General features: G+C 42.3%; 2 protein-coding genes across 4 annotated transcripts; both read right to left on the reverse strand.

Annotated features, from left to right (window-relative positions):
* Positions 1 to 40: 40 nt before the first annotated feature.
* Positions 41 to 1,554, reverse strand: LOC106350349 (MYB-like transcription factor ODO1). 3 transcript variants are annotated; one of them, XM_048781884.1, is made up of 3 exons: positions 1,099 to 1,554; positions 407 to 861; positions 41 to 225 (listed from the first exon to the last, which is right to left on the reverse strand). In XM_048781884.1, exons 1-2 carry the CDS (start codon positions 1,371 to 1,373, stop codon positions 414 to 416), a joined length of 723 nt encoding a protein of 240 aa, XP_048637841.1. In that variant the 5' UTR covers positions 1,374 to 1,554; the 3' UTR covers positions 41 to 225; positions 407 to 413. The 3 variants fall into 3 exon arrangements, with proteins under 3 accessions (XP_048637841.1, XP_048637840.1, XP_048637839.1); XM_048781883.1 differs by having other exon boundaries at positions 71 to 225; positions 387 to 861; XM_048781882.1 differs by lacking the exon at positions 41 to 225 and having other exon boundaries at positions 253 to 861.
* Positions 1,555 to 8,454: 6,900 nt separating this feature from the next.
* On the reverse strand, positions 8,455 to 9,062 carry LOC106350348. Its single transcript, XM_013790246.1, has 2 exons — positions 8,713 to 9,062; positions 8,455 to 8,653 (listed from the first exon to the last, which is right to left on the reverse strand). Exons 1-2 carry the CDS (start codon positions 9,060 to 9,062, stop codon positions 8,455 to 8,457), a joined length of 549 nt encoding a protein of 182 aa, XP_013645700.1.
* Between the last annotated feature and the right edge of the window lie 5,315 nt (positions 9,063 to 14,377).

Here is a 14,377-nt window from a genome sequence, read left to right on the forward strand (position 1 = left end):
AAATTATGCAGCCAACAGTGAAGAAGATTGTACCAGTCTTAAACGTTAAACTTATATATATTTATAAATTTTTGAACTGTAGTAAAGATTGTTTACTTTAAAAATATCTACTTAAAGTACAAAGCCTTAATTCGTTCAGTGCTTTAATATCTTCATAGAAAGATGAAGTTTCCATGCAGACAAACATCATGATCAGAACATCAAACGGATTCGAGGCCAGAGAACCTGCAAACAGGAAACGAAAATCTATAGTGACTGTTGAGAACGTTTTATTATTGATCAGAAAATACAAAATACTATTCGTTAGATTGGTCCAACAACATGGGTATAGTATAGAGTGAAGTAAAATGAGCCATATATAACCTACGGCAATATATAAATCTCACCAAACATGTATTTTATTTACCCTCTCCCTAGTCGTCGAAACATCCTAGTTCTAAATCTTCGTATCCCAACTCTCCATACTTCAACCACAACGATGACGAAGACGAACATGATGACGTAATGTCTCCGGACAACAGCATCGTCAGCTCTCCCACCGAGGAACATCCTCCTCCGTTGTTCTCCATTAAAAAGCTCCACGGTTGAATATTGTCACCGTCAATGTCAGCTAAGTGGGTTAGATTTCCTGCTGACGTATCATTCTGCGAACCCACCGGTGCCTCTGCCTGGTGCAGAGGGTCTTGGCCGTTGACCAATGTCGTCTCCTCCTTCTCGTGGCTGACTTTCTGTTGGTCAAACGGACTATGTGTGTTTGGATCAATACCCATTCTTATGAGCTTCCTCTTTATATGAGTGTTCCAATAATTTTTTATATCGTTGTCTGTTCTTCCCGGTAGTTCTGCTGCAATCTTCGACCATCTACAATGTTAAAGATAAATTTTATAAATGTCACTAATGGAGCACATAGTATTTTGTTAGAGAAATAAAATATTAAAAGCAGTCAACATTTTACTAGAAATCTAAATCGTTTAGTTAGATAAAATGGAATACACATTCCACTCAAACAAAGGAAAACAAATTATAAAGATAAATATTCATCTACTATATAAAATAAGTAAAATTAGCGAATTATTTTGATGAAAAAATAATAATAACCTATTGCCAAGTTGCGCATGAAGATCAATGACTAGTTGAATTTCCTCTTCACTAAAAAGACCTCTCTTGAGATCTGGACGCAGATAATTAGTCCACCGGAGACGGCAACTTTTGCCGCACCTCTTTAGCCCCGCCAGCTTCGGCACATCTCTCCAGCACCATCCGCCGCTTGCTCCACGTGTTCTTAAGAAATCAACTAGTTTCCCATCTTCGTCCGCCGTCCATGGCCCCTTTCTGAGTCCAATCTCATCACAACATGGTTTACGACCACCCATTATTACTCTATAAGTCAACAGACTTCACACGCCAAAAAAAAATGTTACCGAACTTAAATTTTATTATATTTCAATATCATGAAATAAACTAGGTTAGAATCATGGGGTCGGAAAATGGAACATGGAAATAGAAAGAAAAATAAACACAAAAGTGGTATAAGCAAGTTTATCTCAACTAACTAACTATATATATACACACGTATGGGGTTTCTTGGCCATTTTTTTGGGATGCTTGAGAAATAATTCAGTATATAATAGTATTCTATATATATATATATCTTGAATTGAAGTATTTAACGGTGGGCGTGGAAAACTCGAACCGAAATTTTGTGGCCGATTGAGCTATATATAACATTAGATAAGTACCGTGTAATGAAGTTGTATGTATTTTAATTCGATAAAAACCTTTCCCAATTTAGAAACTTTGTTACAGAATGACATAGCGTACTTTTTTTCCACCTTTCATATATATCAGCTTTACGGCTCATGTTGGATTACTCGTAAACTTGATGATATTAGCTAACATTTTTATATGTACACAATTGTTAGTTATTTATATATGTATGCAGATAGTTTATTTATATTATCTTTTCTTTCTCTAATTTCTCAAATCTTATATTAACATGATATTAAGTAAATTTTATGTTTATCCACATGTTATTAAGTAAAAAGAAGATCATGCTACTTGCGTTTTGATAATGACAAGAAAATGAGACTTAAAATAGAGACAAAGAACATGAGGCTTCTTTTTTAAGTTTATCTGTTATTTTTTAACTGAGAAATTAATTGTTAACAAAAGTTCAGTTAATGACGTATCCACGCCCCTTTTGAAGAGGATACGTCACTCATAGCCAGTTCCGAACACGCCAGGACTGTGCCTTAGCGTCCGATATCAACACATTGGCTGTCTGGCAAAATTTAAGAGCTGAAGCTTTCTTAAAAAGCGAGTGATAAGACTAATTAATTAAGAGCCATTTAATTTTTTGTTTCATATGAGCGAGGTTCAAGCGTTGATCACTTCGGCTTGAGGATGACCATTTGGATAAAGAACACAAGCTCAGGCCGGTTGCCAGACTAAGACGAAGTCAGCCAGACTCCAGGCCCGGCTGGTTAAGTTACGCAAAGTAACAAAGCAATGTCATGTCATTGTCTAGTGCCTTTGCTAGAGTTAGCTGTAGCCTGTTAAGACTTCTTTTTGTTTGAATTGAGTCTGTTGTGGGGAGAATATCCTCAACAGATGCTGGTTTGATATGAGAAGAACAATAATTAATAAACTACTCTTGAAATGAAGACGAGAAACCCTAGCTATATATTGTTATACATTGGTTTAAGCTTGGAGTTAGCTTAAAACACAAGCTATCCTAATTCTAACTTGTTATGTTTATCTAAAAGGATTATGAAATATTGAAAGTGTTATTTCCATTAGGATTAGGAGTTATCTAGTCTTATATTTTTTTTTTGACATCAAAAGCTCTATAATTTATTAAGAAGTTTCCCTCTGGTTGGTGTGAACCATCCAGCTAGGGGATCTAGTGTTTACATGGGAAAAGATGAAGCCGCGAGCGCGAGCACCTTTTGCAAGGACGAGCACCTTTTGCAAGGACGAGCAGTTACAAGAACGAGGAATAAAACGTATGGAGCAAAAATTAAACATAGAATAAAGGTGGTGAAACTCTTCAAATTCGACCAATAAAGATGGCCAGTCGTCTTCTTTGCCATCTGTAATGATTTTGACCAGTTGTAGAAAGTCCGTCTCAAAAGTCATATTTAGTTGATCCAATTGGAGTGAGGATGTCATGGCCCACAGCAGAGTATGAAGCTCGGCATGTAGGGGTGTTAAGCTTCGGTTACTAGTAAATAAATCGAAGGTTGTTACCCCATCCTCGTCCGTAAGGAGCATTCCTCCGCCAATAAGAGCATCTCTTGATGCCAAGATGTGTCAATCGAGCATCAGGGGCCGAGGGGTTGTGTATCGGGTGGTGGCTGGTTCTCCTCTTTGCCTTGGGATGTGTGTAGGATTTGTGCTAGTCTCCAGTTGGCTGCTTCTGATATAGCTGTTTGGACTGTATCTAGAGGGGAAGTCTCCTTCCCGTTAAAGAGTTTATCATTTCGAGCTTTCCAGATATACCACAAAAGCCATGGCACGTTATCAAGAATCGAGGACGGGGTGACTAATTCTTTCACTCGCCAGATGATGTGATTAAGGTTACTGGCAGCTGAGTTGCTCTGGAACAAGCCCGGAGAGTGAGGGACATGGGCTAGAGCCCAGACCTGAACAGAGGGAGGACACTCGAAAAGTAGATGATTGACTGATTCGTTGTCAGCTCCTCATCGCGGACAGTTCCTCTCTGAACTACAGTGACGATCTGAAAGTCTACCACAAACCGGAACGTAGTTGGAAAGGGCATTCCAGATAAAATGTTTGATCTTTCGCGAGGTCTTGATGGACCATACTTTGTCCTTTAAACTCGTAGTACTTGGCTCGGATACCAAAGGAGGCACGTGGTTTGTATCCATCTCCATCGCTAGGTTGTATCCGGATTGAACCGAGTAAGATCCAGACTTTGTGAAGGCCCAATTGTAATTGTCGGGTCTGTGGGAGCGCAGAAGTCTCAAGCTCTGGATAAGGGAGATGTCGCGGGGTGATAGTAGTTGGTGGAGCAGCGGGAGGTTCCAGTTGGGAGACAACAGGTCGATGAGATCATAGATGTGGAGGTTAGGGTTAAAGGAGGGACCGCAGGGGATAGCAGGCCGTGGCTTCGTGTCTGGTATCCAATGATCGGACCAGACCATGGTGTTATTGCCCATTCTGATTGATCATCTCAGGCCGGCTTTCAGGAGCGGTTGTGCGGCCATCAAGCTACGTCAGACATACGAGGGAGAGCTTGCCCTTGTGATGTCCACCGGAGTCGATATGCGAAAGTATCTCCCTTTTAGAACTCTAGCAAAGAGTGACGTTGGATGTTGGATCAACCTCCAGAGCTGCTTCGCAAATAGTGCGAGATTAAAGTTTCTAAAGTCTCGAAAGCCAAGTCCTCCCTTATCTTGGGGAGTGCATACACTCTTCCAGGCGATCTAGTGTAGTCCTATGTTATTTTGTTTTGTACTCCACCAGAAGCGGGAGATGGCACTGGTAAGCGTTCTAGTGATCTCTAGTGGGAACAGAAAGCATGACATGACATAGGTTGGGAGTGCTTGCGCCACAAACTTGATAAGTACCTCTTTCCCTCCTTTGGAGAGGAGTTTCTCGGACCATAAGTTAATACGGTTCTGGAGTCGGTCTTACTAAAGGCGAAACCTTGTTTTTTGCTTCAACAGATTTTCTCCGGTAGCCCGAGGTAGACTCCCATTCCACCTTTCTTCGAGATCCCGAGAGAGCGTTTGAGTTCTGACTTGATATCCGGAGGAACTTTGCTTCCAAAGAGGATGGACGATTTGTTTACGTTCAGTTGTTGCCCAGAGGATGAACCATAGGTGTTGATGATCCGCACTAGTTCAGATCGTTGCTGGACGTCAGCTTTACAGAAGAACAGGCTATCGTCTGCGAAGAGAAGATGAGAGACTGGTGGACTGTTTATGGCGATCTTGAGTCCGATGATTCTTTTCTCCCTTTCTGCTCCCTGAATGTGGGATATAAGAGCTTCCGTGAGGAGAATAAAGAGAACGGGTGATAGAGGATCGCCTTGTCGAATGCCTCGCGAGGGAGTAATATTTCCTTTTGGTTCGTCATTCAGTAGGACCTGGTAAGAGACTGACGAGATACAGAGTTTGATCCATGACACCCACTGCGTAAAAAAACCTAGTTGCAGTAGGAGTGCTTTGAGGAAAAACCATTTGATTCTATCAAAAGTCTTGCTCATATCGGTTTTGATCGCTACGAACTTTGAGCGGCAGCCGGGGTTCTTACGTAAAGCATGGAAAACTTCGTGGGCGATGAGAATATTATCTGTGATCAGACGCCTGGCTACAAAAGCCAATTGGGTCTCCGAAATTATTTTTGGGAGGCATTTCTTGAGACGCTTGCTCATGAGTTTAGAGATGACTTTGTAACAGACGTTACACAGACTTATTGGCCTAAATTCTGTCATTTCTGTTGGTCTTTCCGTCTTGGGGATGAGGAAAATATTAGTCTGGTTTAGGCGGGGATCCATAGCACCGTTCGTGAAGAATTCCTTCACTATAAGTCGTACTGCCTCCGCTGTAATGCCTCAATACTTCTGGAAAAATAGGCTCGTCATTCCGTCCGGACCGGGAGCTTTGTCTGGGTTTATATCAAATATTGCGCTCTGAACTCATCATCTGATGGAATTTTTGTAAGGGCTTCATTCATGGCTGGTGTAACCTTCTCAGTAATGTACTGGAGTGAGTCATCGAAGTCCGAGGGGTTCGACGAAGTGAACAGAGTCTGAAAGTACCCTGTCACTACTTGTTCCAGATCATCGTCCATTTCTGCCCATGTACCATTCGTTCTTCGTAGCTTTAAGACACGGTTTCTTACTCTCCTCTGTTTGGTGGTAGCATGAAAAAACTTTGTATTAAGGTCCCCCTCTCGTAGCCAATTTTCTCGGCTCTTTTATATCCAATAGAGTTCTTCGTCTCTGAACGCTGTGCAGAGGTTCCACTTAAGGTTCAAGATTGTCTCAGTGGAGAAATTATCGCTGAGCTGGGCTTGCTCAAGTTGGCATTTTATCTCTTCAATCTTTTTTTCCGTGTTGGAGGGGTTGGCCCATTTACATATGGATATGACTTTCCTACAGAACACGATCCGGTCGTGTAGATCATCTCGATCAAAGGGGTTTGGGTCGTTCCAACCCTGAAGAATGGTCTCACGGAAGCCCTCCTTACCAATGTATATCTTATTGAAACCTCGTCTCCCGGGATTATGAATAGAGAGAAAACGCGAGAGGATGGGGCGGTGGTCCAAACCCCATAGGCGAAGATACTCCACATTTGTCTGGGAGAAGCAATGGTGCCAGTCTTCGTTACCCACAACACGGTCTAGTCGACATTGGACTTTGCCATTGCTTCTATTACCTACCCAAGATAGGGGGTTTCTTGAATATGGGAATTCAATCATTCCACAATTAGCGAGCATGTTTCTGAAGGGCATGAAAGATGATTCACTACGTTTGCCACCGCCTTTTTTTCTAGATTACTGGTGATTTCATTAAAGTTTCCAAGCATGAGCCATGCTCCAGATCTATTAAGGCTCATGCGGGTCAAACGTTCCCATACATTTTCTCGATAATTAATAACCGGATCACCATAGACAAATGTGATGTAGACTTTGTGTCCTGCTATGATTGACTCGACATCGATCATACGATTATCAGAATAAAGAATGGTAACATCAAAAGAATCTAAATAGAAAAGAGCTAGTCCACCGCTTTGACCCTCTGGTTCCACGGTGAACAATTTATTATAACCAAATTCAAACTGAAAATCCTCAAGAATAGAAAAACTACTTTTTGTTTCTGAAAGAAAAAGAAAAGAAGGAATAAAACAACATTGCAGTTCCCGGAGATGTTTCTTGGTCAAGTATGCTCTGGCTCCCTGACAATTCCAAGCTATGGCACTCATATCCTCTTACTAGGTGGTTTCAGGGACACCACCGAACCTGAGAGAGACAAAGGTTTTTTGCTTAAAGTAGAAGGAAACACCTCATTACGAGGGACATCAGAGGAGGAGACAGTAAAGAGATTACCCAGAGTGCTTCGCTTACGAGGGGAACAACCTCGAAGCTGATTGAGCTTCTTTGAAGCCTTTGATGCCTTTTGACCTTTTAATTCCGGGTTCTTTGGAACGAGTTTCTTAAGGTACCCTTTTGCAGAGGTCATGGGAAGCGAGGCACGTGGGGCTATGTCCTGAGTCGAGGTGAGAGCATTTTGTGCTTGAGGTGGAGCCGCAGGGAGTGGAACTATCGGAGGATCTTTCTGCAGTTCATTTGTAGTCTCAGCATTAACTGGAGAAAGTTGTGAGATGGCGTCGATCTTTTCCGCGTTGTCGTCTGGAACATCGTCATGGAGATCATCGTTGTCCAGCATCTCCACATCCATCTCCAAACGTTCAGTTTCCATGACCATACTATCAACAAGAGCTATCTCATCGTCAGCGAGAGTGATCTCAAGGTCTTGGCCAAGGTCTAAATCAAAGTCGAAGTCGAGTTGCTTAATGTTGTTCTTATGATCAGGAGAGGAAGCTTCCGGTCTCGGAGATATGGTATGCTGGTGAGCTTGATGCATGTCTTCTGGATCACAAATGATGAAGGAGCATGACCAGGCTCAAGGTTCTCGATCGCGGGAAGTTGGGGTATCAGTGATGTGAGCTTTCCCCTTAATTATTCTTAGGCGTTTTTCAGCAGTTTCAGTGAGTGGGCTCTTTGGATGTTCTTTCCTGTTAACGTCTCCTAGGTCCAGGTGGCCCAGTTTGTCGAAGATGGTTCTCTGAGAGTCCGAGACAGTTTGGGTTAGGGCGTCTTTCGCCGATAGGGGAGCTCGGGAAGATACTGGCGCCATATCAGTGTAAGGGTTTGTCCTTGGTGGGGATCGAGGACGCCAGGCTCGAGTTTCCTGATGACGATGATTTGAGTACCTTCCTCTGTATGACTCTGTTTGTTTAGGCCCTCTGTTCTTGTGTGAGTAAGGTATCTCTCCGTGAGGAGCATTAGAAGAAATATCCATTCCATAGGCGGAAGAAGCACATGGTGGAAGCTCTAGACGTCTCCAGACATCGTCCTTGCGAGGGTGATCACGATAAGATGATTTCCGCTCTTTAGACGATTCTTTTTGAGAGGGGTGGTAAGCTCTATTTTCACGAGGTGTTGAGATCTTCTGTCTTTTTTCTTCTATTCGTAGTCACTCTAGGGTTGATTTGAGGAGGAAAGTCTATGTCTCCCTGGATTAGGGGAATGGCGCCCATTTAAATGGGAGCGAGGACATTTCATGGTCCCTGTCGTAAGAGAAGGCGGATCTGCTTGAGCATTAAGATCTGCTTGTTGTTGCCGTTTGAGTTCTCAGTCCTCCGGAGTAAGTTGGGGACATGCATTTTTATCGTGTGAGATCATGTGGCAGGTAAAGCAGTATCAGTGGAGACCCTCATAGGAGAAGAAGATCCTTTCTATGCAACCGTTTGGAAACTCTATACGATGCTCGAATTGCAGGGGCTTGTCAACGTTGACAGATACTTGGATTCCTGCTCGTTTCGAGTCTAGGGAGGTCCAAATTCCTAGGGTTTTGAGATCGCAACGAAGGTCTGATCGTTCCAGAAGTGGACTGGGACCCCTGTTACACTTATCCAGAATGGAATTGTGTTAGGAAAGGATTCACTGGTAAACGGTTACCAGCGTTCGAGCTCGAAACTCCATTGATTAAAATGACATGGGCGTTTGTTTAGGACAGAGAGTAGATCTGTTTCATTGTCAAAGTCAAACTGGAAACTCTCGTTGCCGAGATTTAAACCACAAACACGGCCTTCTACGTTCCAGATCCTGTTATGGGGGAGGAGATGGATCAAAGCATCAATGCTCTGTCCTTGGAGATTGAAAACTCGTCCAATGAGCGTCATACGGAAACGCTCAGTCACAGCATCGAGGTCGCAGTCGGGGATCTTGATAATCTCATCCTCTGATTCAAGCTTGCGGCACACGTTGGAGGAGCCGCCATTGCGTACTATCATTGATGATTGAGTCATTAAGTAGGGGAACATAGCAGTAAGCTAAAGGAGATGGCTGGTAGGAAGCGTAGCAGTAGACTAGAGGAGATACAAAAGGGTTTACATGTCCGTGATCAAAAAGGAGAAGACTTGGCAAAGAAGCCAGAGGAGAATTGAAATCAGAGAGAGAGAGTGGTAGAGATGACAGAACACACAAGGAGTGTAGATAGTCTCCCTTGTGGGTATGGAGAGGGTGCTGGCTCAGATCGGAGAAGGCGTCGGGACGGGGGAGCTTCAGATCTGGAAATCGCCTTCGGGGTCGCTTGCGGCTATGGCTTTCATCTCTCTATCTCCAGTGTCACATTAACTAATACACCGAATACAATAAGTACATTTGCTTTCTTATAACTATAGGATAGACTCTAGGCTTGTAGGTTTGTTTCATACAAACAATTTAGAAAACGATCGATGTTTCCATGTGATATTCCCTTGAACCTTCTAATTATTGTGTACAATTATCTAGTCTTATATATATTGATGGATATGATGTTGAATCAATCACGGATTCTGTGAGTGCTTAGCTTTAGACTTGAATTGTTTTGCTAAAGCTTTGAGTGATTAATAAGAGAAGGACTTCTTGTTAAATTAATTGAGATTCTATAATTGGTATCAGAGCTAACTATTGAAATATAAATCGTGAGTAACAGACCTTACCGAAAAGACGACCATGGCTGATGTGAAAGATGAAACCGAGACAAGCAACAAAGAAGCGGGACCTTCGTCCATGAAGTTCCCAATGTTAACTTCTTCAAACTACACCGTTTGGTCTATGAGGATGAGAATCACCCTTAAGGTTAATAAGGTTTAGGAAACCATTGATCGTGGGAGTAAGCATGAAGAGAAGAATAATATGGCTATCGCTTTAATCTTTCAATCTATACTGGAGGCATTGACGCTGCGAGTGGGAAACCTCGACATGGCCAAAACCGTCTGGGACAGGATTCAAGTTCGCCATGTTGGAGCCGAAAGAGTACGAGAGGGACAACTACAGACATTAATGGCAGATTTTGAGAAGCTCAAGATGAAAGAAGAAGATAGCATTGATACCTTCATCTGCAAGCTAACTGAAATCTTGTCAAAATCAGCTTCTCTAGGAGAAATCATAGAATAGCCAAAACTTGTCAAGAAGTTTTTGAAAAGTTTGCCAAGGAAGAAGTACATACACATGGTTGCATCTCTTGAACAAGTTTTGGATCTTAACACAACTAGTTTTAAAGATATAGTCGGAACATTAAAAGCGTGTGAGGAGAGAATAAGCGAGGAAGAAGAAGAACAGAATGATGATCATGGAAAGCTGATGTATGCTAGTGAATCTCAGAAAGAGAACTATGCAAATAGAGGAAGAGAACGTGGTGGACGAAGCTACTGGAAAGGAGGAAGAGGTCGAGGACGTGTAGAAGGATTCCTTGCACAAAAGAAAGCTTGGAAACAGAGTCAAAACAAAGACAAGAGTCACATTACATGCTTCCACTGTGATAAGCTCGGCCATTATGCATCTGAGTGCCCCGACAAGTTTCTTAAACTACAAGAAACTGTTTAGAAGAAGGAAGAAGATACACAAGAAGCAGATGAATTAATGATGCACGAAGTGGTGTATCCTAATGAGAAGAAGGTGAAGCCGAGTGACTTAGAGATTGAAGGAGACATGGAGAATGTGTGGTATCTTGACAATGGAGCAAGCAATCACATGAGCGGAAACCGAAAGTTTTTCTATAAACTTGATGAAGAAGTTACAGGGAAGGTATGATTCGGAGATGATTAATGTATTGATATCAAAGGAAAAGGCTCAATCAGGTTCATCTTAGATGGAGGAGAGAAGAAGACGTTGAGAAATGTGTTACTACATACCTGGACTACAGAGCAACATTGTGAGCTTAGGACAAGCCACCGAAGCTGGATACGAGGTGAGTATGAAGAATGACGTACTGATGCTCTTTGATCAAACATGGTATCTAATGATTAAGACCGTTTGTATAAAGTGAACCAGCAAGCAGATATTATCGAATGTTTACAAATTGTAACAACTACTGAGTCATCGAGATGGCATGCGAGGCTTGGACACATTAATATTGAGACAATAAAGGCGATGATAAGTAAGGAGCAGGTGGTCGGCATACCTGATATAGTCGTTAAGAACGAAACCTGTGTATCGTGCTTGCTTGGGAAGAAAACACGGAAACCATTCCCACAAGCTACCTTATATAGAGCTGCACATCCTCTTGAACTTACCTCTGTGAGCCTATCACTCCTCCCACACCTGGACAGAAGCACTACGTGTTCGTGTCAATTGACGACTTGTCAAGATACATGTGGACCGTGTTACTTAAGGAAAAGAGTGAGGTTTTGGCGAATTCAAATCATTCAAAAGGCTTGCAGAACAAGAAACAAGGGTGAGTTCATGTCTTATGAGTTTGATACCTACTGCAAGGCAATGGGATCAACAGACACATGACAGCTCTGTACTCTCCGCAGCAAAACGGAGTTGTCGAACAATGAAATCGTAACTTATTTGAGATGACCAGAATTCTATTGAAACACATGAGCGTACCAAATATGTTGTGGGGAGAAGCGGTCAGGCATGCCACATATCTACTCAACAGAGTCGCTACAAGATATTTGCTTGGAAAAACACCGTACGAAGCTCTGCGACACAAGAAACCAAACATCTCTCATCTTAAGGTCTTCGGGTGTGTCTTTTATGCAAGAACAGAGACCGCTTGTAGAAAAAAACTTGATGATCGATCAAGAATCCTGGTGCATTTAGGGACTGAGCCTGGTTCGAAGGCATATAGACTGTTTGGTCTACGTTATGGATAAGCTGAACGTCAAAGACTGATAGGCTTTAGTGATAGTTCTCACAATGTTGATGTTGATGATGGCAAGAGTACGACCGGATATATTTTCTATCTTGGTGATAATCCTATAACTTGGTGCTCTCAAAAACAAGAGATTGTGGATTTATCATCATGTGAAGCGGAGTTTATGGTTGCTACTGAAGCTGTAAAGCAAGCAATTTGGCTCCAAGAGCTCTTAAGTGAAGTCGTAGGAGATGTTTGCGAGAAGGTGATCATACAAGTTGATAACAAATCGGCGATTGTGCTCACTAAGAATCATGTTTTCCATGGGCGAAGTAAACACATCCACATGAGGTTTCACTTCATACGAGAATGTGTTGAGAATGATCAAGTTTAAGTAGAGCATATTCCGGGAACTGAACAAAGAGCTGATATACTCACAAAGTCGCTTAGCCGAGTTCGATTCAAGGAGATGAGGGAACTTATTGATGTCCAAGTCATGTGTCAAAATGAAATCAAGGTTAAGAGGGAAAATGTTGGTTTAAGCTTGGAGTTAGCTTGAAACACAAGCTATCTTAATCCTAACTTGTTATGTTTATCTAAAAGGATTAGGAAATATTGAAAGTGTTATTTCTATTAGGATTAAGAGTTATCTAGTTTTATATATATTGATGGATATGATGTTGAATCAATTACGGATTGTGTGAGTGATTAGTTTTAGACTTGAATTGTTTTGCTAAAGCTTTGGGTGATTAACAAGATAACCGGTTTATAACCAGATGTGTTTATATAGGACTGGTTAAAGCTAAAGGAAACTAAACCAGACTCAACCGGGATCTCAATAACCGGTTTATAACTCTAATAGCCCCCCCTCAAGATGGAATGAACAAATGGTGAAGTCCCATCTTGAGTAGTAGCTGCTTAAACACCGCTGGTTGCACCGCCTTAGTGAGAATATCAGCAAGCTGATGTTCAGATCGCACATGCATAGTCTTCAAGAAACCACTAAGCAACTTCTCCCGAACCACGTGACAATCTATCTCAATATGTTTCGTCCTCTCGTGGAAGACAGGATTAGACGCAATATGAAGAGCCGATTGATTGTCACAGAACAATGTAGCCGGGCCAGAAAGAGAACAATGTAGATCACGGAGCAGAGCATCAAGCCAGATCAGTTCACACGTTGTGTCAGCCATTGAACGATACTCAGCTTCAGAGCTGCTACGGGAGACCGTGTGTTGCTTCTTGGCTCGCCAGGAAATAAGAGATTCTCCTAAGAACACACAGTAGCCTGTCGTTGAACGACGAGAATCAGGGCAAGACGCCCAATCAGCATCACAAAATGCAGTCAAATGAACAGAAGAGGATGCCGGATAGAAGAGCCCTTGAGCCGGATCATTCTTCAAGTATCTAAGTACCCGTTGAGCAGCTTTGAGATGATCCGTGCGAGGAGCAGACATAAATTGACTCAATTTATGTACTGCATAGGTAATATCAGGGCGTGTATGAGTTAGATACAACAGCTTCCCAACAATCTTCCAAAACACTGAAGCATCAGATAAAGGATCACCGGAAGAGTCGGAGAGCTTCAGGTTTGGCTCCATTGGAACTGAAACTGGTTTACAACCAAGATAACCGGCATCTTGCAGCAATTCCAAAGTGTATTTCCTTTGATTGATAGAAATACCACTGCTGTTCCTTGCAATCTCAAAACCAAGAAAGTATTTGGCAATACCAAGATCACGTAGCTTGAATGCACGACTGAGAGAGGCTTTGAAGTCATCGATGGCTGCATTATCGTTGCCCACAATCAGAATATCATCCACATAGACAAGAGCCGCAACAAAGACATTCTCTGATCTTCTAACAAACAAGGAATGATCAGAAGGAGCCTGTGTGAAACCCTCAGATAAAATGACATGGCAGAGCTTGTGATTCCATTGCCGAGAGGCTTGTTTCAGTCCATAGAGAGACTTATGAAGACGACAAACAGAATTCGGAGGAACGGTTCGACCAGTCAACTCTTCATAGCCTTGAGGAATTGTCATATAGATCTCCTCATCCAAGTCTCCATTGAGAAAGGCATTGCTAATGTCAAGCTGCTGTATGAACCAGTTCTTAGCTGCAGCCAAACTGAGCAGCAGGCGAAATGTTCCCAACTTAGCAACAGGGGAGAAAGTATCTAAGAAGTCAAGACCTTCTAACTGAGTGTATCCTTTGGCCACCAAGCGAGACTTAGGGCGTTCAACGGTGCCATCTGCATGGAACTTGTATGTATTGACCCATTTACAACCAACCGGATGTTTCCCTGGAGGCAGTGGACAGATAGACCAAGTACCAGTGTCTTCTAGAGATGACATTTCAGATTTCATAGCACCTTTAAACTCTTCACTCAGAATGGCTTCTTGGAAAGATTTTGGAGCAGTGACCGTGGTGATATTAATAAGAAAATCACGGTGCTGAGAATCTAACTTATCATAAGAAGGACACGCAGAAATC

Source organism: Brassica napus, chromosome A6 (genome assembly GCF_020379485.1).
Source record: "Brassica napus cultivar Da-Ae chromosome A6, Da-Ae, whole genome shotgun sequence".
Taxonomy (NCBI): domain Eukaryota; kingdom Viridiplantae; phylum Streptophyta; class Magnoliopsida; order Brassicales; family Brassicaceae; genus Brassica; species Brassica napus.

Bases quoted from the DNA above. Each gene is read 5' to 3' on its own strand.
- LOC106350349 (XM_048781884.1), bottom strand. From the start codon at position 1,373: ATGGGTGGTCGTAAACCATGTTGTGATGAGATTGGACTCAGAAAGGGG. The intron at 862-1,098 runs GTTATTATTATT...TTAACATTGTAG, and splicing joins CATGCGCAACTTGGCAATAG to ATGGTCGAAGATTGCAGCAG.
- LOC106350348 (XM_013790246.1), bottom strand. From the start codon at position 9,062: ATGACTCAATCATCAATGATAGTACGCAATGGCGGCTCCTCCAACGTG. The intron at 8,654-8,712 runs GTAACCGTTTAC...TAAGTGTAACAG, and splicing joins AGTTTCGAGCTCGAACGCTG to GGGTCCCAGTCCACTTCTGG.